The 27,833-nt window shown below is 43.9% G+C and overlaps 1 protein-coding gene across 1 annotated transcript in view; it reads right to left on the bottom strand.

The window, feature by feature from the left end:
* The window catches only part of LOC137376151 (keratinocyte-associated protein 3-like), a 44,659-nt gene that overhangs the window by 5,076 nt on the left and 11,750 nt on the right, over positions 1-27,833 (bottom strand). Inside the window, exons 2-6 of the mRNA XM_068044169.1 lie at positions 16,052-16,236; positions 8,055-8,114; positions 3,802-4,002; positions 1,065-1,199; positions 188-285 (exon numbers count right to left, since the gene is read on the bottom strand). Of these exons, the coding sequence (XP_067900270.1) occupies positions 196-285; positions 1,065-1,199; positions 3,802-4,002; positions 8,055-8,114; positions 16,052-16,236 (671 nt within the window). The 3' untranslated portion in view covers positions 188-195. The remainder of the gene's footprint in view (positions 1-187; positions 286-1,064; positions 1,200-3,801; positions 4,003-8,054; positions 8,115-16,051; positions 16,237-27,833) is intronic.

Here is a 27,833-nt window from a genome sequence, read left to right on the forward strand (position 1 = left end):
CCTGTTCTACCATTCAATAAAATTATAATCAATCTTCTACCTCAACTCCACTTTCCTGCCCTAGCCCCATAGCCCTTGATTCCCTAATGAAAGAAAAGACAAACAATTTGAGTTTACAATATTAAACGCTAGGTCTTACAGTAACTTTAGAAAAACCTCTGCCCAGTAGAAAATCCATTTTACTCACCCACTTCACTACAACGGGATTTCTTGACTCTTTCTGATGAGTTTAAAAGTTTCCAATTTCTGGCCTTTCTTTCCTTTCGCTGAATTTTCCTCCTCGATCTGCCAAACAATATTTGTTTACAGAAGTGAACTTGAGGGATTTTAGACAAATGATACATTTTCAAAACATTTTGCTGTTCTGTTTTGTTTTGGGTGAGAAGGGGCCCGATCAAATCTGCAGCAACACTGTCAGCTTCACGTCATGTTATATTGAGATTCCTGTACGAGTAAATGAGAAAGGGTGTTCCCAAACTATTTTTGTGGAGAGTGCAACTTTAGATAGGTCACCAGAGTGTCAATAAGCAGTGGGATTCATTCCGCCACACTCCATTCCCATTCACAATATTACCAATGTTTGGAGGTGGATCATCGAATACTTAAGTATTATAATGTGGTCAGCAGCACCGTACAGTGTGAAATTCAGACCATGAATAAAGTGAGATAACTGGAGGCAAGTTATACTCCTGCAGGCATATCACAGAACCTTGCAGAACAGGAGACCATTCGGCCCATCATGCCAGTGCCCATTCTTTGAAGGAGGGCAGTGGAGAAAAGGATGAATGAATGAATGTTTCAGTGGTGTGAATCTCATCACCCAGTTAGGGGTACCATAGCCACAAAAGAACAATATTTCAGCACACCAGAGTCTGTGCATTTTCAATATTGTAAAACAGTGGCGTCAAAACACACGCACGTAGTCACGCGCATACGCACGCACACTTGATTTAAAAAACACACACACACACGCTCCACTTGCCCACCTGCTCACATACACACACACTTTCTCATGCACAAGCACGAAAACACACAGCTACTCTCGCGCACATACACATACTCACCCGGTCCATAATGTCACTCCGTCCACAAGGGCCTATTCCTCGCAGAATCATTGACACTACAAAGCAACGGATAGAGAGGATTCCTTCAACCATTGACAACACCATTGATGGAATCCATAAGGCCAGTGTAGTGTCCTGGAAACAGACAGATAGGACCATTATCACACCAGACAAAATACTCTGGAGATTTTAGTTTTAAATCCAGGTGACCAAATTCCAACATGTTCCATATCATATCGCTTCACAACAGATTGGTCTCTGGATTGGAAATGACACTGGTTGAGGCATTGGACTTAAAAGGGCTGGTGCTGCTTGAAGATCCCTACATTTTACCTGATTTTCCTGCTGTTTTCTACAAAAAAAAAACAGTAGAGCAATACCAAGTAGCATAGGGCAATCCGCAAGCATCCCAATACTGGTGTCATCGTTACCTTCATAGAGTTGAAAGCTGTGCAACTCGACATCCTGCCAAATGTAGTAGAGTCAGATAGATCCAAGAGGGCTCAGTTTCGACCCCAGATGTGTGTTGAATTTGCCAAACGCAGCCAGATAACAGCTGTGGTATTATAAAAGCTCTCAGCTTGCCACTCCAAGGAGGATCAAGAATAATAAAGCCAGTGAGATTGGCAAAACAAAAGAGGCAAGGTGAAGAGAATGTCTTTTATGTAGTGAGATGTTATGATCTGGAATGCACTGCTTGAAGGACAGTGGAAACAAGTTCAATAATAACTTCCAAAAGGAAACTGGATAAACAATTCAAGGGGAAAATTTCATGGGACTAAGGGGAAATAGATAGGGGAATGCAACTATTTGTATAGCTCTTTCAACAGTCAGCACAGAGACAATAGGCCGAATGGGTGCCTTTTGTGCTGTATGGTTCTCTGGTTCCTGTACCTGATTGTCATCCATTGACTTTCTGTGAAGCCCATGTCTGGGTTTCAAACAAGGACACCAAGGAGGTAATTTATCCTGGTGGCGGGGATCTCTACATCCAGAAGAAGCAACATCGAGATCCTCACATTGCCTTTCTATTGGAAGGTCTGCCAAATCTAGTGCCAATCAGGCACTTTAGTGGACAGCAGCAAGCTTTCCAATGGACCAAGGACCCCATCGCTGGAAGTCCCACCCCTGGAGAGCTTCCAATTAGAGGCCGGCAGCTGCAGCACCTTCCCAGAGGTGGCGGCTGCTGCAGGAGGATCACCTACTTGAGGCTGGGGAGCATCGCTGGAACCAGGCCTCAGGTAGGTATGGGCGGGAATGATCTCGTGGGATGGGGGTGGTGAGGGAGGGGGTTTGACTCTCAGCAGCATCCCCCCTTCCCAATGCCGGGTACTTCGTTCAGGCACTAGGTGCCTTTAAAGGAGGGCTGGCCACCACCCCTGTACCCCCTCCCCAGGTTTTCCATGGCTTGCTTCCGTGTGGCGACAGGGCTGTCCACATGGCTAATTAGGGCTGAGGCAGGAAGAGGCCCTTAATTAGGGGTTAATTGTCCAGTTAGGGGCCTCAATTGGCGGGAAAGCCATTCACAGTTCTACTTGTGATTCCTCGTCATTCAAGAAAGCGACAGTGATGCTAACATTGGTCTCCAGAGTAGTTAAACTATAGAAGGAAAGAGAAAACAGCCAAAGTTCTTGCTTCTGATTAGGAAATACACACGAGAACAGCCAGCTGAGGGCAGGAAGTGATGCCACCCATGGTTAAATAACCTAACCTCCTTGATGTCCAGGCTCACACTGAGGAAAGGCACTGAGTGAGGCATTGAAGGACTGTAGGAATCTGCACCCAAGCACAAGTCAGCACTTCCAGAAGAAATGGGGAGGAATTAGATCATTGATATCCTGGTATTAAGTCGGTGGGTTGAAGTCCATAATTCTCCTCCCTGGAATTCCCTCCACCAGCCTTTCCACAGCAAGAAACTTCTCAAAACCAATCCCTTCAACCAAGCTTTCAGTCAGCCAACACCAGACTGCAGGCAAGTGCTTGGCTCGAACGGTCTGATGATGAAGGGGTTGTCTTATCAAGAATGGCAAAACAGGTTGGGCCTTTATTCATTGGAGTTTGGAAGAATGAGGGGTGATCTTATTGAAACGTATAAGATTCTAAGAGGGCTTGATAGGGTAAATGTTGAGAATATGTTTCCACTGGTGGGGGAATCTCAAACTAGGGGACATAGTTACAGAATAAGGGGGCACACATTTAAAACTAATATGCGAAGGAATTTCTTCTCTGAGGGTAGCGAATCTCTGGAATTCCCTACCCCAAAGAGTGGTGGAGGCTAGATCACTGAAAGGATTTGAGGAGGAGCTAGATAGATTTTTGAAATCTCGGGGAATCGAGGGTTCTGCGGAGCAGGCCTGAAAGAGGTGTTGAGGCCTGGGACAGATCAGCCATGATCTTATTGAATGGTGGGGCAGGCTTGAGGGGCTGAATGGCCTACTCCCGCTCCTATTTCGTATGTTCTTATGATGATGTAACAGGAGGCGTGCATGCAAAATAGAATCGGTTCAAGTTTGCAGCCCTCTTAGTGACTCCCAGATTGATGGTGCACCGTCTGTTCTTGTTTGGTCTGTTGAAGGGAGCATGGGCAGCCTCTGGCACTGCACCCAATCTCTCCCTCGCTGGCTTGATTTTATTTTTAAATCCCTCACATCTCTGTGAAGCAACTTAAAAGCAAGCAGGTACGGTTGATGCTCTGCAATTGGATCAGGTTTGGTGGCTGCATTGCCCAATTACTTACGTAAATTCGCGTGGTGTCGAATGGGCAGTCATTCATTACTGCCGCCCTGTTGGAGATAGCTGGCACCATTGTAGAATTGCAGCCAGAAATCAGGTTCCTGCCACCTTGCGATACTGTCAGCACAACGGAGAGCATCAGTCCAACTGAGCAGGCCAATGATATCAAAATATTCAAAGCAGAGATTGCCATCAGTCCCCAGTGCTGTGGAAATAAAACTGGAAATTCAGTGATAAAGGCGAGGACAACACAGAATAGGACTGTGACATTAGCGAAGTGGAGTCAGTCGTTTACCAATTCTCTAGACTCTGGCTGTGTAGGTCACAAATTTACAAGCAGCACAAGCTCCATATTCATCACTAGACTATCGAGTTCATGGTTTAATTCTGCAGGTTTGCGATAAAGTATTAAATCCAAATATACTTTCAATTTGATTGCGCTCAAGACTATAAGCTCAAAGGATGTTTCGATTACCTGTGTATTCCTTATGCAATATTTTTCCCACTTCAAATTTATTTTCTTCCTCACTTAATTGTTCCCCCTCTCCTGAAGGCCTGGATTCTTTGCTGGGATATATTTCTATGGGCACCAATCACCCTCTGGTACTTCACCAAACTTAGATGAAGATTGAAATCATTGAGTACAAGGAGCCTATCAATACAGAGGTTGAAGGGGGAAAAGGGTGGAGCAGGTGGCACTTGGGGACAGTAGACAACAAGGATTCTAAAGCTACAGAAAGACAAGTGGAACAAGGAGAGGTGCTCGAAGGGGGAAGATGGTGTCAAAGAAGTAAAGGTAAAGACTAAAAGGTGTGTTTTGATAATGGCCACACTGCCACAACAGCAGTTTGGACAAGACAGATGGTGGAGGCTGGGGTAAAGAGCAAGATGTGAGCCACATTTCAGTCAAAGCAGTCATCAATAATCAGGTTTTGTAAGGGCCTTGTTCACAAGTGAACGAACACATTGGAGGGAGCTGCAGGTGGGACAGTCATAGATTCATTGGTAGAGTCCAAGGAAATTGTTGTGAGTGAGCAGGAAGGGATAGAGGTTGATGACGTTGGCTCCCAGTGAGATCAGTGAGAAGGGAGGAGGAGGCACAGAGGGTAGCTGTGGGCTTGTGCCTCACAAAGCAGCAGAAGAACAGGGAGGTAGAGGAATAGTGATGGGTTAGGATTGGGATGGGCAGGTGGGAGGGAGGCAATGGGGCAAAATACCCAAGAAATCCTAACTTTTAACTAGTAGACAATTGGCAACACAATAGAAACAATAAACCATTAACCAGGCCCCAAGAACTCATTCATTGAGAAGGAGGAAAATGCAGTGATTGTTATTCAAGCATTATAGGCTAATGCTCAGCAGGCAGTCTAATTGAGATGAGGAAATTAACTCGTCTGCATTGTACCCTGACCTAAAGGCCTGCTCAGGTCAGGGGAAAAAAAACGGCTCGAACCCAAAAGAGCCACATTGGATCCGAACCCGACTTGGCCCGAGTTGCTCCATTTTTTTCCCCGCGCCCGACCTGACCACTGGAATGTTCACTTTCCCTACCTTGCGATTCCAAATCTGCAGGAAGCTGCAGCGTGAGCGTGATGACGTCATAGAGACGCTCACGCGCTCACTGTGCAGACTCAGTTTCCCTCCTTGATGTCCTGGACTCCCAGCTCAGCCAGGCTTTTCAACTTTTGACACTTACCAGCAGAGCAAAATGCAATACTTACTGCGTGTCTCCGACCCGGATCAGAGCCCAAAAGCCAGACCCGGAAGAGCGACCCGACCCGAATCCGACACGTCATCGGGTCCCGTCGGGTTCGTGTCGGGTAGCAGGCCTTTACCCTGACCAGTCATTGATCCAGGAATCCACACCTTGTTCAAACAGACTTTGCTGCAAAGTGTTGCACAACTTCAGCTTGGCGTGCATCAGGAGGATCTCACAATCAATTATCTCACCAAATATAAAAATACTTTCCTATTTTCACCATAGGATACACAGAAAGTTATTTCCGCAAAAATAAATTCAATTAGCTGTTGATTTCCTGAGTTTGTCCTTGGAAGTTGGTAATAGAATGATATTTCAGCACACTGTATTCTCACTTGAGTCAGAAGGTTGGGGGTTCAAATCCCACTCCAGAGTCTTGAGCACATACTCTAGACTGATAGTGCTGCACTGTCAGAGGTGCTGTTTTTCAGGTGTGATGTTAAACTGGGGCCCCTCTTTGCCCTCTCAGGTGAATCTAAAAGATCCCATAGCACTATTTCGAAGAGCCAGCAGAGTTCTCCTCAATTAAATTTGGTTTTTCATGTTTGTGCTTTTGAACAGAGCTGTTCATTATTCTGTCATTAACACTCTCTCTGCACTAATGCTTTGTCTTTCACCACACCATTAGCACTCTGGCCCCATGACCTTCTTGTCAGTTAATCTCTCCTGCCCTCCGCCCTATCACACACTGTCCCTTTTGTTCTCTTCCCCACCCCCACCCCTGCTTCACTTGATTGAAACCTATTACATTTATAACCTTTGCCAGTTCTGATGAAAGGTCACAGACCTGAAATGTTAACACTGCTTCTCTCTCCACAGATGCTGCCCGGCCTGCTGAGTATTTTCAGTACTTTCTGGCTTTATTTGAGTTCTCCCCAGTGTCCTGGCAGGTATTTATCTCTCAACCAGCATTTGAAAAAAAAATGATTGCGTTGCTGTGGGTAAATTGGCTGTCGCATTTCCAGCATTCCAATAACGACTACACTTCAGAAGTAATTCCATTAGCTGTAAGGCACTTTGGGACATCCTGAGGTTGTGAAACGTGCTAATGAATTTATTGTACATTGACACAGTGCAAATGGAGCCTGGATGGAATCCCATGACAAGTCCCACACCAGGGTCACCCATTCCCACACCATTTGTGCATCGGTACCTTACTCAGCGATCCTACAACACATTGGCCTGATTTTGCAGTCAGTGGCTAAGAGATGGCATTCACCGCTAACCTTGAAGAAAGCTGCAAACAGAGATCTAGCAATCGCTGTGGTGTGGATTTCCCCTTTCCTGACATTGGTTGAATATGGTGCCAAGTCAAGGGGATCTCTGAGCATGCAGCAGAAGTGATGGCTTCAAGAGAGTAAGCAGCCAATCACGTTGAAGCATTCTCTCAGACAGCAAACCAAGAAAGGAAAAAAAAGACTTGCATTTATATAGTGCCTTTCAAGTACACCAGACATCCCAGAGCTCTTTCCAGCCAATGAAGTACTTTTGAAGTTTAATCACTGTTGTAATGTAGGAAGTGAAAACCATTGAATTCATCAACTTTAATTTAAATTTTACAGTGAGCTAAATAAATGATTGGGACATACACATGCAATTATGGTAGAAGCAGCGCAGTGGTTAGCACTGCAGCCTCACAGCTCCAGGGACCCAGGTTCAATTCTGGGTACTGCCTGTGCGGAGTTTGCAAGTTCTCTCTGTGACCGCGTGGGTTTCCTCCGGGTGCTCTGGTTTCCTCCCACCGCCAAAGACTTGCAGGTGATAGGTAAATTGGCCATTGTAAATTGCCCCTAGTGTCGGTAGGTGGTAGGGAATATGGGATTACTGTAGGGTTAGTATAAATGGGTGGTTGTTGGTCGGCACAGACTTGGTGGGCCGAAGGGCCTGTTTCAGTGCTTTATCTCTAAATAAAAATAAATAAAAATATGAATTTTTATCTTAGTGGAGAAATTTGACGTTCCACAAATATAAAATTAGTTTTTCAGGAACACGGAGGGTGTTTAGCGTTAATCGTGAAATTAGTACGCCATTAAAAGCGCAGTTACACCTCATTCAACAAGGTTTAACTGTTTCATGGGTTTTTACAGTGAGACTAATAATGTAAAAGGGCAAGTTTTGGTCATTTCAGTGAATTCTAATTGATTGCAGACTGCGAGGGAAATGGGAAGGGGCTACTTCAACAATGCACGATGAATAAGTGTTGAATCACTGACTGCAACTTCCGGAATTCCATGTTTAACTGTGCATGTGTGGACTCCAGAAGTTGCTGTCAGTTTCAGAAGAGTATTGGTGCTGAACGCTGACTGTGTCGCTGTTATTACTATTGCAAAATTATGCAAATGCTTCCCTATCTTTGCTGTGATCCTTCCATTTTGCCCATTATTTGATGCTGTTTTCATAATTGCAAAAGTTGAAAAATTAAAATTAAAATAAAAAAAACACCATTACTATTTATTTTCCTTACACTTTAAGTATGTGACAATAATTAAACCACTCACCAGTTTTATCTTCATTAAGTTTCGCGAGACCAGAATGGCAATGATCCCCGTTGCAATACTCTGAAGAATTAATACACAAGAAACTTCAATTAGTCACACTTAGAGCTTAAATGGGCTCTTGGTTCCACAAAGTCCCCTGGAAGAGTTAAAGCATGATAAATTAAACAAACAATTTGGCTGCCTGCATTGCAGCTCTGATAACAGTTGCCAAGACACTGTTGCAAGGAAAGAGGGAATATGATGCAAACACACAGCAGGTGCAAAGAGAGAGGACAGATAAATGCTTCAGGTGCAGAACCTTGGTCAGAACACAGCTCTCAGCCAGAAATCTGAACCTGTCTTTCTTTCACAAATGTTGATTGACCACAGTACTTTTTGTTTCTATTTCCAGCATTACTAAACTTTGCCCTCCCGATCTCTGTAATCCCCTACAACTCTACAACCCTCTGAGTTCTCTGTGCTCCTCCAATTCTGGCCTCTTGCACATCCCCTATTTTCATCGCTCCACCATTGGCGGCGATGTCTTCAGCTGCCAAGGCCCCAAACTCTGGAATTCCCTCCCTAAACCTCTCCACCATTCTTTTCCTACTTTAAGATGCTCTTTAAAACCTACCTCTCTTCTTCCTTATGTGGCTCGTCATCAAATTTTGCTTTATAATGCTCCTGTGAAGTACCTTGGGACAAGTTATTAAGATAAAGGAGCTATATAAATCAAGTTGTTGTCATCATAATTTTTCCTCCCTTAATAGGTAACAATGATGTAGGAAGAAAGAGGGATGAGGTCCTGCAGGCTGAGTTCAGGGAGTTAGGAGACAGATTAGCAAGCGGGACCTCAAAAGGTAGTAATATCCGGATTACTCCCAAGGCCACATGTTAGTGAGTATAGAAATAGGAGAATACACCAAATGAATGTATGGCTGGAGAGATGGTACAGGAGGGAGGGATTCAGATTTCTAGGGCATTGGGATCGGTTCTGGGGAAGGTGAGACCTGTACAAGCCAGATGGTCTACACCGGAACAGGACTGGGACAAATATCCTTGCAGGAAGGTTTGCTAGTGCTGTTGGAGATGGTTTAAACTAGCTTGGCAGGGGAATGGGAACCTGAGCACAGTCTTAGATAGGACAATTTCAGGGCAGGGAACAGGAGGCAGAAAATTAGCAAGTGACTCTGAAAGACAGAAGAAGCAAAGATTCAAAAGTGTGCAGCACAGGAATTTGGCAGTGTTAAAGGGTATTTATTTAAAAGCAAGGAGTATAGTAAATAAATCCAATGAGCTGAGGGCACAGATAGACAGATGGCAACATGATATAGTTGCTATAACAGAAACTTGGCTTAAAGAGGGGCATGAATGGCAGCTCAACATCCCTGGATATAGAGTTTTCAGGCGGGATAGAGAGGGAGATAAAAAAAGAGGGTGTAGCATTATTAGTTAAGGAATCAATAACAGCTTTGAGGCGGGATGATATGCTAAATGAATCATCAAATGAGGCCAAATGGGTGGAGCTCAGAAATAAAAAAGGGTATGAGTGTACTACAGACCCCCAAATAGTGAGAGGGAGGTAGAAGAACAAATATGTAGGCAGATTTCTCAGTGCAAAAACTATAGAGCAATAATAGTTGGGGATTTCAACTACCCCAATATCAACTGGGATACAAACAGTGAAGGGCACAAAGGGTACAAAATTCTTGAGAACTGCATTCAAGAGAACTTTTTTAGCTAGCACGTGCCAAACCGAATGAGAGGGGGAGCAATTCTAGATTTAGTCTTTGGTAATGAAGCTGGGCAAGTGGATGAAGTAGCAGTGGGTGACCATTTTGGAGATAGTGACCATAATACGGTTAGTTTGAGCATAATCATGGAAAAGGACAAAGATAAAACAGGAGTAAAAGTTCTAAATTGGGGGGGGAAGGCAAATCTTACGAAGCTGAGAGATAACCTGGCGAAAGTGGACTGGATTCAGCTACTTGAAGGAAAATCAGTGGCAAACCAGTGAGAGTCATTCAAAAGTGAGATACTACAGGCACAGTGTAGGCATGTTCCCACAAAGATAAAGGGTGGTACAGCCAAATCTAGAGCTACCTGTTTATCTAGAAGCTTATAGGGTAAGTTAAAGCAGAAAAAGAAAGCTTATGACGATCACAAAAATCTTAATACTTTAGAAAGCCTAGAGGAGTATAGAAAGTTCAGGGTGAAGTAAAAAAGGAAATTAGAAAAGCAAAGAGAAGACATGAAAAATTATTGGCAAGTCTTCTTTGGCCTCCTTATCTCGAGAGACAATGGATAAGCGCCTGGAGGTGGTCAGTGGTTTGTGAAGCAGTGCCTGGAGTGGCGATAAAGGCCAATTCTAGAGTGACAGGCTCTTCCACAGGTGCTGCAGAGAAATTTGTTTGTCGGGGCTGTTACACAGTTGGCTCTCCCCTTGCGCCTCTGTCTTTTTTGCTGCCAACTACTAAGTCTCTTCGACTCGCCACACTTTAGCCCCGTCTTTATAGCTGTCCAGTGAGGTGCGATGACCTCTCCCACCGACAAAGGCAACCCGTGGCGCCCAGTTTCTATGCCAATTTATCTGGACTTATAACCCGTAACTGCTGCCTTCCGTGTTGTTTCAGTCGCTGTGAGGCAACTATGGAGTGACCTCTCCATGGCGCATGCCTGGGCGAATCTATGGAGGTTGAGAGTTGCCCAGTCGTCAAAACCCCCCTCTCGGCCTTTCTGGTGGGGTCCAAAGGCGTGCAGAGCACGACGTTTGGCACCGGTATGGCTGCAGGAACTGCCGGAAACATGCCAAAGGTGACACATGACCGCCTACGGGGTTCCGCTCCGGATTATCTGTTAGGGTTTACTCCCTTAGCCTTGGTCTCTCCCGAGACGCCCACAAGGCAGTGGGGTTGTTAGGGCCCCTACACAGGTGTAGGATGATGCCGGTGGGAGGAGGTAAAATCAAAGAAAACCCAAAGATGTTTTATCAGTACATTAAGAGCAAGAGAATAACTAAGGAAAAGGTAGGGCCTATCAGAGATGTACAAGGAAACTTAGGCGTGGATGCGGATGATGTAGGCAGGGTTCTTAAATGAGTTTTTTGTCTCTGTCTTCACAAAGGAGAGGATTGATGCAGGCATTGTAGTTAAAAAGGAGGAGTGTGAAACATTAGATACGATAAGAATAATGAGAGAGGGGGTCTGATATCCTTGAAAGTGGATAAATCGCCAGGGCCGGATGGATTGTATCCCAGGTTGTTAAAGGAAGCCAGGAGGAAATAGCAGATGCGTTGAGGATCATCTTCAAATCCTCACTGGATCCGGGCAAGGTGCCAGAGGAGTGGAGGTCTGCGAACGTTATACCATTGTTTAAAAAGGGTGCAAGGGATAAGCTAAATTATAGGCCAGTCAGTCTGACCTTGGTGGTGGGTAAATTGTTCAAATCAATTCTGAGGGGCAGGATGAACTGCCACTTAGAAAGGCACGGATTAATCAGAGATAGTCAGCATGGATTTATTAAGGGAAGGTCATGTCTTACTAACTTGATTGAGTTTTTTGAGGAAGTAACAAGGAGGATTGATGAGGGTAGTGCAGTGGATGTGGTCTGCATGGATTTTAGTAAGGCATTTCACAAGGTCCCGCATGGCGTGGGATACAGGGGAAGGTGGCAGATTGGATCCAAAATTGGCTCAGTGACAAGAAACAAAGGGTAGTAGTCGACGGATGTTTTTGTGAATGGAAAGCAGTTTCCAGTGGTGTTCCACAGGGCTCAGGGTTGGGTCCCTTGCTGTTTGTGGGATATATTAATGATTTGGACTTAAATGTGGGAGGCATGATTGGGAAATTTGCAGATGACAGAAAAATTGGCCACGTAGTTGATAGTGAAGATGATAACTATAGACTCCAAAATGATATCAATGGTTTGGTTGAGTGGGCGGAAAAATGGCAAATGGAATTCAATCCAGAGAAGTGTGAGATAATGCATTTGGGGAGGGCAAATAGTTTGAGGGAATATACAATAAATGGGAGATTATTGAAAGGGGTAGAAGAAGTGAGAGACCTTGTAGAGCATGTCCACAGGTCCCTGAAGGTGACAGGACAGGTGGATAGAGTGGTGACGAAGGCATATGGAATGTTTTCCTTTATTGGCCGAGGTATAGAATACAAAAGCAGGGATGTAATGCTGGAACTGTATAAAACGCTGGTTAGGCCACAGTTGGAATATTGCGTACAGTTCTGGTCACCACATTACAGGAAGGACATAATTGTTCTAGAAAGAGTACAGAGGAGATTTACAAGAATGTTACCAGGACTTGAAAGTTGCAGCAATGAGGAAAGATTGGATAGACTAGGGTTGTTTTCCTTAGAACAGAGGAGGCTGAGGGGTGACTTAATTGAGGTGTACAAAATTATGAGGGGCCTAGATAGAGTAGACAGGAAGGACTTGTTTCCCCTAGCGGAGAGGTCAATTACCAGGGGACACAGATTTAAGGTGATTGGTAGAAGGATTAGAGGGGACATGAGGAAAAGCTTTTTCACCCAGAGGGTGGTGGGTGTCTGGAATTCACTGCCCGGATCGGTGGTGGAGGCAGAAACCCTCAATTCTTTTTAAAAGGTACCTGGACATGCACCTGAAGTGCTGTAACCTGCAAGGCTACGGACCAAGTGTTGGAAGGTGGAATTAGATTGGGCAGCTAGTTTTTCATCCAGCGCAGACATGACGGGCTGAATGGCCTCCTTCTGTGCCATAATTTTGCTGTTGTGGTTCTATTCTGGGCTGTGAGAAGGAACAAGATCAAGAAATGAATGCAGCGAGTGAGCGAGAGGGCAACTCAAGTGTAGAATTTTTTTTTCCAGTGGCAGGTGGAGGTGGTGTTGGGGGAATAAGGATATAGGAGCAATAGTTGATTCATGCATTTTTGTTGAGTGCACGAAAGAAGTATAAAGATTAATAATCTCAGTGAGATAGCAATTACTCCAGGGGGGATGGAGAGAAAGCAAGAGGGAAACGGGGAGACATGACACGGAAACAAGAGGCACAGAAACCACCCCGCACCCCCTCCCCGACCCACCCTGTTACACAGCATTCCATTCCTTTTTACTGGGTTCATCAGAAAATCGACTTGCATTGATATAGCGCCTTTTCATGAATAGAGGATTGGTTAGCTAACAGGAAGCAGAGAGTAGGGATAAATGGGTCACTTTTGGGTTGGCAAGTTGTAACTAGTGGAGTGCCACAGGGACCAGTGCTGGGGCCCCAACTATTTACAATCTACATCAATGACTTGGATGAAGGGACGGAATGTACAGTTGCTTATTTTGTTGATGGCACAAAGATTGGTAGGAGAGTAAGCTGTGAAGACATAAGGCATCTGCAAAGGGATATGGATAAAGTGAGTGGGCACAAATTTGGAAGATGAAGTATAATGTAGGAAAATGAGAACTTGTTCACTTTATAGAAAAGCAGTATATTATTTCAATGGAGAGAGACTGCAGAGCTCGATGGCACAGAGGGATCTGGGTGTCCAGGGACAAGAATCACAGAAAAGTTAGTATGCAGGTACAGCAAATCATTGGGAAGGCAAATGGAATGTTGGCATTTATTACAAAGGGAATTGAATGTAAAAGTAGGGAAGTGTTGCTACAGCTGTACAGGGCCTTGGTGAGACCACATCTGGAGGACTATGTACAGTTTTGGTCTGCTTAGTTAAGGAAGGATATAAATGCATTTGAAGCAGTTCAAAGAAGGTTCACTCCACTCATTCCAGAGATGAAGGGGTTATCTTATGAGGAAAGGTTGTACAGGTTGGGTCTGTATCCATTGGAGTTCAGAAGAATGAGAGGTGATCTCATTGAAACATGCAAGATCCTGAGGGGACTTGACAGGGTGGATGCTGAGAGGGTGTTTCCCCTTGTGGGAGGGACAAGAACTAGAGGACACAGTTTAAAAATAAGAGATCTCCCATTTAAGACAGAGATGAGGAGAAGTCTTTTCTCTGAGGGTCATTAGTCTGTGGAATCCTCTTCCCCAGAGAGCAGTGGAGGCTGGGGCATTGAAGATATTCAAGGCTGAGTTAGATAGATGCTTTATTGACAAGGGAGTCAAAGGTTATATGGGGTAGCCAGGCAAGTAAAATTGAGGCCACAATCAGATCAGCCATGATCGTATCAAATGGTGGAGCAGGCTCGAGGGCTGAATGGCCTATTTCTGCTCTGAATTTGTATATTCATATGTTCACGACCTCTGGGCGTCCCAGGATGCTTTACAGTCAATGAAGTCTTTTTTTTGAAGCATAGTCACTGTTGTAATGTAGGAAATGTGACAGACAATTTACACACAGCAAGCTCCCACAAACTGCAACGTGATAATGACCAGATAATCTGTTTTTAAAAAAAAAATGATGTTGGTTGAGGAATAAATATTGGTAAGGACGCCAAGGGGAACTCCTCTGCTCTTCTTCAAAATAGTGGCACAAGTCCTTTTAACATTCATTTGAGGGGGCAGAGAGGGCCGTGGTTTAACATCACATTTAGAGATGCAGCCTTGCCTCAGTCTTGGCACCAGGACTGTCAGCCCAGATTTTGAGTTCAAATCCCTGGAGTAGAACTTGCATACACAAGCTCCTGACTCAGAGTTTAGAGCAGTACCAACTGAGCCATGGCTAACACTTCAAGTTACTGAATCATACAGATCAACAAGCTCTATCATTCACTCATACTGAGTGAGCTAATTTTATCCACTGTTACAATTGCCCTAAAACCCCCGTGGGGTGTGTGTGTGTGTGTGTGTGTGTGTGTGTGTGTGTGTCTGTGTGTGTATAAGTCATCAAGTTTGCTATACATGGACATCTGCTGGGAGGTGAGAGAGATTATGGCTGTGCATATACGTTCATCAGGCCATAGGTCTGAGTGCTCCTGTATCTGAATGGTTTGTCCGCTGATTGAGATCACACGGGAAGCTGCAGTGTCTGGATGAGATTCCAGAGGACCATCAAAGACCCTGGAACCGCAGCCCAGCCTTCAGGGCAGAACAGCGGGTAAACAATTTAAACAAAGGTCTAATGGCGGGTAATTCAGAAACAGTAAGGTTTAACATTCCTTCCCTCCACTCCCTGCCCCAGGCTGGAGAGAGGCGGGGCAGGGGAGGGAAAGCCAGGGTTCTCATTCCCAATTGCTTCTCAGTGAATGTACGTGTGTGACTGGTGAGAACAAGGACCCGGTCAGGCTTGACTGACTGCCTCCATGATTGAATGGTTGAATGGCTCACCAGTTTTCACTCTCCCGGCTCACGCTATGGTGAAGAACCATAGAACAATTACAGCACTTCAGGTGCATGTCCAGGTACCTTTTAAAAGAATTGAGGGTTTCTGCCTCCACCACCGTTCAGTAACCAAGGTGTGGAATGGTTTTTGACATCCATGGAAACCACCACCCCCCCACCCCCCCACAACCCCCAGTACAAATCAACAGTTTAGACACTGGCTCAGCGAGTAGCATTCTCTCTCTGGTTACGAGGTTGTTGGTTCAAGTCCCACTCCAGAGCCTGGAGCACAAAATCGACACTGCCACTCCATGGGAGTGCTGCACTGTTTGAGGTGCCAACCTTTGAATGAGACGTTAAAATTGAGGCCTTATCCACCCTTTCAGGCGAACGCAAAAAATCCAATGAAGAGCAGGGAGTTATCTCTAGTGTCCTGACCAATATTTATCCTTCAACCAAAATCACTGAAAGTAGATTATCTGGCCATTATCACATTGCTATTTGTGGGAGGTTGGTGTGCACAAATTGGCTGCCACGTTTCTACATTACAACAGTGATGCGCTTCATTGGCTGTACAGCCTCTTGAGATGTCCTGATTCTATGAAAGGCGTTATAGAAATGCAAGCAGTCTTCTTATTCTCTCACCCAATTGTTAGCGACGAAGCTGGTCAGTTTTCTTGAGAAATTTGACATCCATACTCCAGGCAGAATGAACACAAGTCACTCCCACTGATAAAACAAACAGGGGCACTCACCAACAAACCCGAGATGACACAAATGATGTTGGCCACCGAATAGCGAGCCGTCAGCTTGCCCTCCGGCTTCGAGATGTGCCTTAGGACTGTGCCGTGGACTATCGCGCCAATGATGAAGTTGATGTGCCCAATAAAAATTAGCATGATGCCCTTCCTCATCAGATGCTGGGGGCCGCTCACCTTATCTGTCAGATCAAAGAAGAGAGTATCCACTTCATGCATGCATTCAGGAAACAAAGGGTCAAAAAAAAAAGGGGGCAGATTGACACACACCTTCCAGACAAACCCACTAGATTCACTGAGAAAATGGTTCTTCCCAACTGCTGGCCTTGGCAAATCTGGCCCGTTTACCACAGCGTTGTGGTGGTTACAGGAAACCTACATGACAGGATCTGGTGACACAAGCGTGAAAACAGCTTGTGCTTTCATCTCTAAGACCCGGTTTCAAAACCAACCCAGACCGAAGGGTTGAAAGTTTCTCAAACTCTTTGGTTCTCCCTCCTCCTTTCAGACACCCCCTCAAAACCTAGCTCTTCAACCAAACTTTTGGTCACCTGTCCTAATTTCTCTACGTGGCTTGGTGTCAAATTTTGTTCGACAGTGCTCCGAGCACCTCAGCACATCTTACTAACATTAAAGGAGCTATAGAAATGCCAGGTGTTGTTATGTAAGAATGTATGAATTAGGAGCAGGAGTAGGCCATATGACCCCTCAAGCTTGCTCCACCATTCACTAAGATCATGAGTAAACTTCTACATTAACTGCACTTTCCCATCCTATCGCTTAATTCCCTTAGTGCCCCAGAAATCTATCAAGCTTAATCTTGATTACACTCACTGTCAGAGTGTCCACAATGTTGTCTCCTCTCTCTGTCAGCTGCCAAGACTCTGTGGTACTGAATGAGTTTGGACAGCCCACAAGATTGCCCAAGGGATGAAGCTTTGGAGGAGGGAGAGGGAGAAGAATTTGGTCAGAAATTAAACGGTGATCAGAGGACCCTGCCAGAAGCATTAGACCTCGTTCCTTTTCAGTTGCGGACCCATCTACGTCTATTTCCAATGTTTACTTCAGGTTTCCACTACTTGCCACGTGTGCATTGTGCATTCACACTTACTAGCAACAATACTGGGCTGTATGTTATAGGGTCTGTGGTTAACCCACTGGGACAAAAAATCTGGAATTAGCAGTGAAGTAGAAGAGCTGACCCATGGGATCCAGGTCTCTCAGAATGCAAACAAAAGAAGCCCCAGCATAAACACAACCTTGGGCAGAAACCCAAGCATTGCCCAGATTAAAAGGAGACTTCACAAACAGTTTAGGGAACATTTTATTGTTTAGGGACTGAGAGATGCAAATTGATTTACGTAATGATATTCCACACAAATGATTGAGTGCGTGGTTAACAGCGATATCTGGAAATCTTTCTTCACACAAAGTATGATTAACATGTGGAACGACTTTCCAAGTTCAATAGAATCATTTGATGACCAACTGGAATGCTGCAACAAAAATGGGGGCCTTCAGGATCATTCCAGATGATGAACAAAGATGGGCCAAATGGCTTCTTCATTCATAATTAACTTGTGATCTTATGATGGATTTATGCTCCAAGGATGCTTTATAAATGCTCAGCACACCTGATTACACTAAATCAATGGGCCACTTTCATCTAGATAATGGCAGCATATTCAAACAAATCTAATTACAACGTCAATTAGAGGCATAGAGTACAAAAGCAAAGAAGGTATGTTAAACATTTATCAATCACTGGTTGGACCTCAACAACAACAACAAGTTGGATCTACAGAGTACCTTTAACACAGTAAAATGCCCCATGGCATTCACAAGAGCGTTCTAAACAAGGAGCTATTTGGGACAGGTGATGATGTTTCAAGGCGTGTCTTAAAAGGGAGAGAGAGAGGTGGAGAGCTTTAGGGAGGGAACTCCAGAGCTTAGGGCCCAGGCAGCTGAAAACACAGCCGCCAATGGCGAGATGAAAAATCAGGGTTGTGCAAGAGGCCAAAATTTGGAGTGCAGAGGTCTCAGAGGGTTGTAGGGCTGGAGGAGGTTACAGAGACAGGGAGGGTGAGGCCATGGAGTAATGTGAAAACAAGGATCAGAATTTTTAAAATCAAGGCACTGCCAAACTGGGAGCCATTGTAGGTCAGTAAACACAGGGATGATAGGTGAACAGAAGGGGATGCATTAGGATAGGGAACAAAGTTTTGGATGAATTCAAGTTTATGGAGGGTGAAAGATGGGAGGGCCAGCTGGAGTAGTGTGTCCAATTCGGAGCACTGCACTTTGGGAAGGTGCTAAGGCCTTGGAGAGGGTAGAAAGCTTTATTGGAATGGTACCAAGAATGAGGGAGTGCAGTTATATGGAGATACTAGAGAAACTGGCATTGTTCTACTTAAAGCAGAGAAGGTTGAGGTGAGATTTAATGAGGCATTCAAAATTGTGAAGGATTTTTACAAGACTAGATATGGAGAGACTGTTTCCACTGTCAGGAGAGTTAGTAAACAGAGGACACGGGTTTAAGATAATTGGCACAAGGGAGATGATTTTTTTTCTTTTTACACAGTGAGTCATCATTTGGAATGTGCCGCCTGGATGGGCAGTGGAAGTAGATTCAATAGTAACTTTCAAAAGGGAATTGGAAAAAAGACTTCAAAAGTGAAAAATTGCAGCACCATAGGGAAAGAACAGGGGTTGGTGGGGCTAATTGGATAGCTCATGCAAAGAGCCAGCACAAGCACAATGGGCCAAATGGCCTCCTTTTTGGCTTTCAGACTATGATTTTACTCAATGATTCTATCATGAGTTATTATTTCAAGCACTACATCATCAATTTCTAGGACCCGCTTTCAGTAAATTAATCATCATGCACCACATTCCTGCAATTACATTCTAAGTCAAGAATTGCTCTCTGTAGGTGCTGGATTCCCCAGGTAAATCAGACTAGCTCCTTGCTTTTGCTCAGAGTGATAGTTTATACCTGACGTCAAAGACATATTCACAGATCGACAATGCCTAGGGTATTTCGTGGAGGTGAAGCAGGGCAAACATTGTCGTTGTATTGGTTCTGCTCCTGTCATGAATTGATTTTTGAATACTTCCAACCCAAATATTTGCAATGTGCTTTTTTATTTGCACTTGGCATGACCCCCCTCAATATAACCCGTTTGCCAGATAGCATTCATCTGAAATGTACACATGCAAGAGGCAAGAATTCTCTTAACTTCTCCAGAATGTCAGTCACAGTCTAATCCAGTCAAAACCTTTCCTGCTAACGCGGCAAAGCCTCTATTCAAGAGGTTCTGACTGGCGCACCTTGTTTAGCTTGCAGCCTTGTCTCCAGAGGCATCAAGATACCTCTGTTTACTGCACCCCCCCAACACCTGCACCTATCCTGTCGTCACATAGTCACCGACTGTGCACTCCATTTCCTACACCTCCTCCCACTTCGAATCTTTCTTTTCTTTTCTTACACATTGCCCATTGACAATGTTGTCTAGAGAGATTGGGTGAGCATTCAAAACCAGCAAGTTATCATAAACCTGCCTCAACTAGAGTATTGGGTCCCGTTCTGGGCACCATACTCTCGGAAGGATGTTAACACATTGGAGAGGGTGCAGAAAAAATTCACAAGAATGAAGTTCCTCACCCCTGGAACGAGTTACGTGGATAGGCTGGAGAAGCTGGATCTGTTCTTCTTGGAGAAGGGAAGGTTGAGAGGAGATTTGATAGTGTTCCAAATCATGAGGGATCTGGACACAGTATTTAGGGAGATACTGTTCCCACTGGCTGAGGATCCAGAATCAGTGGACATTGATTTAAGGTGATGAGCAAATGCAGCTACTCAGTGAGTGGTTAGGATCTGGAATGCACTGCCTGAGAATGTGCTGGAGGCAGATTCAAACATGGCTTTCAAAAGTGAACTGGATAATTATCTGAAGAGAAAAAAATTTCAGGGCTACAGGGAAAAGGCAGAGTAGTGGGACTAGCTGTGTTGCTCTTGCAGAGAGCCAGCATGGACATGACGGGCCAAATGGCCTCCTTCTGTGCTGTAACCATCCTATGATTCAAGCGCATGCTGATATCCGGCTCTATCCAGCTGCAGCCATCGTTGATTTCATGATCACCTCTTGCCAAACATAGAGACAAGCCAGAAATTTCTCCAACTTATCAGCATGATCATTGGGAATCTCCCACCAAACCTCAATATTCTCACCCTGACTCCAGTCCCCTCGCTTGCTCAGGCTGAAACAACGTGAAGGCTGTGTAGTGCTCAACCCTCAGCTGAGTTTCATACCATGTCCCCTCCATCACCAAGACCATCTACTTTGATCTCCACATCACTTACTTCCGTCCTTACCCCTACAGAAACCCTTGTCTACCCTCTCATTATTGGCTTTATGGTGTACTGTATTTAACTGGCTGATTGTATTGTAATAGCTAAGCATTTGTATCCTGCTATATTGTCTCTCTGCTGCCCCCTCTGTGGGGAAGTGTAAATAAAGTTCCAACATAGCTGCTCCCAGTAAAGACCTCACGTAGATTTACTCTGAAATATACAACAGAAACATGGCGACAAGCTGGAATTGTTTTTTTTTCAACATTTCATTCAAGAGATTAAAGTCTGAATAACATTGTGATACATTTTTTGGAACCCCCAAGGTCAATTTTGAGGAAGTTTGGGTGATTTGAAAGATTGCTCTGGGTGTGTCCGTACATGGTGTTCAGTTCAACTTAGTGAATATGAAATTTAAAAATACAGCACTGTAGATTTATTTTGGGACAATGGGGGAATTCAACCCTAACAAAGAGGACTGGTGTAACTATGAATAAAGGTTACACATTTGGCTGCAAGCTAATAAAATAGAGGATGAGGATAAAGTGAATGTTTTTCTCACCATGATGGGGCCAGACACATTTGAGATGGTGTTTAACAAATGTTGCCAAGACACCAGTACTTTGGACTATTTGGAAATTAATGAGATTCTGGACTTGTATTATGGCACAACTAAGAATGAAATTGCACTGCAAGTTGAATTTCATGGAAGGAAGCAGTTGCCAAGTGAGATTACTGCAGATTGTATTCTTGAATTAAAGAAACCCTCTCATCACTATGATTATGGCATGAACTTAGAAGTCAACCTTAGAGATACATTCATTGGAGGTCTAAAGAACAGTAAAATTCAGGCCAAGCTTTTGAGTAAAGGGAATAAGCTGATGTGGAAGGAGGCCTGCGATGAGGCCGCAGCTATGGAAATGGCAGGGAGAGATAGTTTCAGATTGAAAGGAAGTTCTTTTCCTCTGTTGGTAGGGGAGGTCCACCGGATTTCAGCAGGAACCAGGCCACGGCAGCTAAGTTCACAGACTCAGTCAGAAATTTAGATGCTATCATTGCCATGGTAGCCACCAACAATTTAAATGCTCCCATTGCCAGTCGAAGTGCTATGCCTGTGGGGAAGTCGGTCATATCCCGATGGCATGCAGGAGTAGAGAAAACAGTAACAGGTCGAGGTATAGCTCCAGGTCACAGCAATGCACCAGGTCAAGGTTGTAGTAGATCTAAAGCTAGTTCAGGAGCCTGGAAGTCCTCAAATGTGCACATGGTAGATATGGAAACAGAAGAATTTGATGTTATCGAGCAGGAAGGTCAAGAGTTGCAATCAGAGAGCAAGAACAACACATAGAGCACATAGACGATGAGAGAGAAAGGGTTGAAGATATAATTCCAGCGCCCACAGTAAAAATGAAAATTGGAGAGTCACAACTTACTTTCATCATTGATACAGCTGCAGCAGTGTCTCTTATCTCTGAAGAAGAGTACAAGAATTCCCTAAGTCACATTCCCTTATGAAAAACTGGTGTGAAACTGACTCGTTATTCCAATAACAGTATTCCAGTAGTAGGTGAAGCTAGTGTTAGTATGCATCATTGTATTCCACCCTATTACTTGCCATTGATAGTAGTAGGAGGGAACAAAGTCTCCCTGATGGGAAGGAATTGGCTTAAGAAAACACGTTTAAACTAGGCTGGGTTATTTACAGTAGGGATCACTAAGAGCACATCTGACATTGAGGAAGTGCTAAGAGAGCACGAAGTGGTCTTTGAGCAAGGAGGACCAAATGATAAAATTAGGCATCAGGCTGAAGTCAAGATAAAGGACAACGTACAGCCGACATTTTGCAAAGCTATGCCAATGCCTTATGCACAGTTAGAAGCATTAAGTAAAGAGCTGGATAGGTTACAAAGAACAGGGGTAATGACAAAGGTGATGACAACACAATGGCTGCACCCATTGTGGCAGTTCAAAAAGCAGACAGGTTTATTCGGATTTGTGGAGATTATAACAAACAGTAAATAAGGTGATTGAAAATTATACTTACCCACTGCCTACAAGTGAAGATTTTTTTTCTAATTTAGCATATGGAAGGTGTTCAGTAAGATAGATCTGTTAAATGCATATTTGCATTTAGAATTAACTGACAAGAGCAAGGAATTGCTTACCATTCATACACACACACAAAGGATTGTACCAGTACAAAAGGTTACCATTTGGGGTGTCTACTGTTCCTGCAGTGTTTCAGAGTCTCATAGATCAGGTACTAAGTGGGAAGAAAGGAATGTGCTGCTTCTTGGATGACATTTTAATTAGCAGCAAGACAAATAGCACATTGTAAGACTGATCGAAGTCCTAGATTGACTTCAAGAGTATGGCATCAAAGTTAAAAAGCATAAGTGTTGCTTCACGGTGTCAAGCGTAACATACCTGGGTCACCAAACAGATAAAGGTATCCACCCAATGCAGGAGAAGGTTGAGGGGATTTTGAAAGCAAAGAAACCAGACAACAAAGAAGGACTGAGAACATTCATAGCAATTGTTGTGTATTATTCCAAGTTCATCCCCAACTTAGCTAATAAATTTGCTCCATTGTATCAACTGATCAAAGATGGAATAGATTGGGAGTGGTCTGTGGAGTGTCAGAAAGCAATTGAAGTAGTAAAGAAAGTACTGACTAGTGATGCTGTTTTGACCCACTATGTTCTCAAGAAAACATTAGTTTTAGTAACCGCAGGGGTTAGGTGTGGTGTTATCTCACATAATGGATGATGATGTAGAGAAGCCTGTAGCATATGCTTCATGTACTTTAACGAAGTCAGAGCAAAATTACTCAAGTTGAGAAAGATGCATTAGCAATCATAAATAGTGTTACAAAGTTCCATAAATACCTGTACCGTAGGAAGTTCACTTTGTTAACTGACCAGCAAGCACTTACAATCATATTTGGTTCAAAAGAAGGAAGTACCAGCTCTAACTGCAGCATGGCTTCAGAGATGGGCATTGATTTTGCTGGCACATCAGTACAATATGAAATACCTTAAGTCAGCAATCATGTAAATGCAGACGTTCTTTCGAGATTTCCCATGAAGACTGATTCACTTTTTAGCAAATGAGTTACCTGTGAATTACTTTACATACACAAATGACATGCCAGTGTCTGCCAGAACAATTTATGAAGACACTCACAAGGATGTGGTGCTCAGTAACGTACTCAATTATGTTATGAATGGCTGGTCTAAAGAGTATGATGATGAGAAATTGCAGGAGTATTTCACAAGTAGAAATGAACTGAGTGTAGATCAAGGCTGTCTCCTATGGAGTTTGAGTCATTATTCCACCAAGGTTTGGGAAGAGATTGTTAGAGGAACTTCATCAAGAGCACACAGGGCAGTTCGTATGAAAGCAGTAGCATGAAGCTATTTTTGGTATCCAAAGGTAGAGAGAGATATTGAAGAGTTGGTGAAAAGTTGAGAAGTGTGTCTCAGAAGGAGAAATGATCCAAACAAGGTTCCTTTCATTCCATGGTCAAATACAAGAAAACCATGGGAATGAGTACATGTTGATTTCTTTGAAGTGGAAGGGAAAGAGTATCTGGTTTTGGTCGATAGCTAAAGCAAATGGACAAATATTGCGTTTATGCCCAATACCACAAGTACAAAAACTATGAAGGTTTTGAGAAGTTGGTTTGCAATTTATGGGGTGCCAGAAGTGTTGGTGACAGACAATGGTCCACAGTTTACGTCAGAAGAGTTTGAAATATTTCTGAGTGAGTCAAACACTCTCCAATACCACCAGATCACCCAGCATCGAATAGTGCTACAGAAAGAAGTGTTTAAATTATGAAGAGATCTTTGCAGATGTATTTGCTAGGTGACAAGCTAGGCAGCAATTTTCAGGTTTCTTTTCGACGCAGGCTAGACAATTTTCTGTTCTCTTACAGAATAACCATACATTTTGCAACTGGTTGCTCCCCTTATGAGTTAGTGTTTAAACACTCCCCAAGGACAAGGTTTAGTTTGTTTAAACCTGACATCAATAGCAAAGTAAGAGAAAAGCAAGACAGAGTGAGGATGAGTCATGATACTCGAGGCATGAAACTTAGAGAGTTCAGTGCTGGTCAGAAGATCATGATGAAAAACCGAGGTGATAAGGAGAACTATGTGTTTGGACTTGTAAAAAGGCAAGGTACATTCACATATCTAGTGAGGTTTGGAGAGAGACTCCATCAGTGTCATGTAGATCATTTGGTTGAAAGAGGAAATCTGACAAAGGGAGGGCATGAGAAACCTCCTATGGTCCAAATTCCTACAGTTCCAAGTGTAAGTCAGGAGGAAAGTGCAAGTCTCGAAGAAACTGAAAGTTTGCCAGTATCTCAGAATCCACGGGTACAGCAAAATGAGTCAAGGTCTTTAATTGAGACTAATCAATCAATTTCAGAGTCCCAACCATTAAGGGGAGTTGGTAGCCAAAGTTCAGGGTTGACACAGTCTGAGATGTTGGCAGAGCAGAATCAAGCTAATGAAAATGGAAGAAGATACCCAGACAGAAAGAGAAGGAAGCCAGATCGGTTAATTGAAAGTAAGTAGGATGGAATAAGAAATAAGTTGTTCTTTTCATTACTTTTTGACAAATGATATTTTTGTTAAAGACATACTGGAAAACAATTTATAACATATAATTTACTCTGGAAATATTGGTTATATATGTTTCAGTTGTGATTGCAGTAATATCAAACATGCACCCAACCTGTTAATATTAGGGTATTTGTTATTGAATTCTAGGAAATTACATGCAAGTACCATCTTACATTTAAAGTATAAGTTTTTTTAAAGTGGGGTGGGAGTGGTGTACTGTATTGAACTGGCTGATTGTATTGTGATATCTAAGCATTTGTAAACTGATATACTGCCTCTCTGCTGCCCTCTCTGTTGGGAGGTATAAATAATGTTTCAACATGGCTGCTCCCAGTAAAGACCTCACGTAGATTTACTCTGTGAATACACAACAGGCATCACCAACTTCTCCAGTGCCCTTTTCACTGGCTTCCTAAGCTCCAACCTACATAAAATCCAGCTCAGACACTTAAGCACAAAAAAAACATATAGGCTGACACTCATGTGCGATATTGAGGGAGTGCTGCACTCAGAGATGCCATCTTTTGGAGACGTTAAATCGAGGTCCCATTTGCCCTCTCAGGTAGATGTAAAAGATCCCAAGGCACTATTTCAACGAAGAGCAGGGGAGTTATCCCCGGTATCTTGGACAATGTTTATCAAGTAACATCACATAGGCCAGACTGTCACTTTGCTATTTTGTGGGAACTGCTTTGCACAAATTGGCTGCCGCGTTCCCTACATTACAACAGTGACTACACTTCAGAAGTACTTCATTGGCTGCCAAGCATTTTGGGACGTCATGAGGTCATGAAAGGTGCTATGCGATATAAATGCAAGTCTGTTTTCATTCAAATCTCCTGTGACCTTATTCTTACTAGGTCCTACTTGCCCATCACGCATCTCCTTCCTGAATCCAAAGCATTGAATTCAAAATCTTTACCCACATTTGCAAATCACTTCACAACCTCATCCCCCCACATCTCTACAACTTTGTCCAATCTTAAATTCCACATCATGCCTTTTGGCCTTCCAAGTCTGGTCACGTAGAATGATATAGCACAGAGCGAGCCCATTCAGCACATTGGATTTGTGCCAGCTCTTTGAAAGAGCTATCCAATTAGCCCCATTTTCCTGCTCTTTCCCCACAGCCGTGCAATTTTTTTTCCCTTCTTGCATTTATCCAATTCTCCTTCACCACCCTTCAGATGGTGCATACAGATTATCCTCAGTACCTTGCTCTACGGCAGCGAGGCCTGGACAACGTATGCCAGCCAAGAGCGACGTCTCAATTCATTCCATCTTCGCTGCCTTCGGAGAATACTTGGCATCAGGTGGCAGGACTATATCTCCAACACAGAAGTCCTTGAAGCGGCCAACATCCCCAGCTTATACACACTACTGAGTCAGCGGCGCTTGAGATGGCTTGGCCATGTGAGCCGCATGGAAGATGGCAGGATCCCCAAAGACACATTGTACAGCGAGCTCGCCACTGGTATCAGACCCACCGGCCGTCCATGTCTCCGTTATAAAGACGTCTGCAAACGTGACATGAAATCGTGTGACATTGATCACAAGTCGTGGGAGTCAGTTGCCAGCATTCGCCAGAGCTGGCGGGCAGCCATAAAGACAGGGCTAAATTGTGGCGAGTCGAAGAGACTTAGTAGTTGGCAGGAAAAAAGACAGAGGCGCAAGGGGAGAGCCAACTGTGCAACAGCCCCAACAAACAAATTTCTCTGCAGCACCTGTGGAAGAGCCTGTCACTCCAGAATTGGCCTTTATAGCCACTCCAGGCGCTGCTTCACAAACCACTGACCACCTCCAGGCGCGTATCCATTGTCTCTCGAGATAAGGAGGCCCAAAAGAAAGAATACAGATTATCATAACTTGCTGTGTGAAAAAACGTTTCCTCATGTTATTGCTGGTTCTTTGGCCAATGACCTTAAATCGGTGTCCTCTGGCTTCCGACCCTCCTGCACAGTTTCTCATTATTTACTATGCCAAAGTCATCCATAATTTTGAATACTTCTACCAAATTTCCCCTTAACCTTCTCTGCTTCAAGGAGAAGAAGCACAATTTCTTTAGTCTCTCCACGTAACTGAAGCTGCTCATCCCTGGTAACATTCTAGTAAAACTCCTCTGCACCCTCTCCAAGGTATTGACATCCTTCCTAAGATGAGATGCCCAGACTTAGTCATAAGACTCTAACGGACTCCTAACTAGTGTTTTATAAAGGTTTAGGTGACTTTCCTTGCTTTTGTACTCTATGCCTCTATTCATAAAACCAGGTACGTCTTTTTAACAGCCTTCTCAACTTGTCCTCCCACCTTCAAAAACTTATGTGCGTAAACCCCAAGGTCTCTGTGCACTCCCTTCTCTTCACTGCACCAGTAAGGGACATCTGGTCCTACTCTCCCAAGTCCCACTGCCTCTCTAATTCTCTTCCAATCCACCAAGATTTTGCCCATGTTTATCTTTTCTCCCACCACCGCCCGGTGCCTGTTTCAGTCTGCGAAGTGGCTTTGGGATGTTAAAGGCACGATACAAAGCAAGTAGTTGCTGCTGATGAGTGTGATCTAACTAAATGAGCAAATGATTTAGGAAAGGCAATTATTCACTCAACAGGAGTCAATGCAACAAGTGTGGATAGACACTTCTAGCCATTTTCTATTCAATTGAGTGAGTAGCTGATAATTGACTGTTGATGTCAAGACTTGAATTATCTGAATAATTTAAGGTTAATTAAATGTGTGTCTGCAGAGACTCATCGACAGGATTGCGGCTGCCTGCAACGAATTTGGCCTAACCATCAGC

Source organism: Heterodontus francisci, chromosome 13 (assembly GCF_036365525.1).
Source record: "Heterodontus francisci isolate sHetFra1 chromosome 13, sHetFra1.hap1, whole genome shotgun sequence".
NCBI lineage: Eukaryota > Metazoa > Chordata > Chondrichthyes > Heterodontiformes > Heterodontidae > Heterodontus > Heterodontus francisci.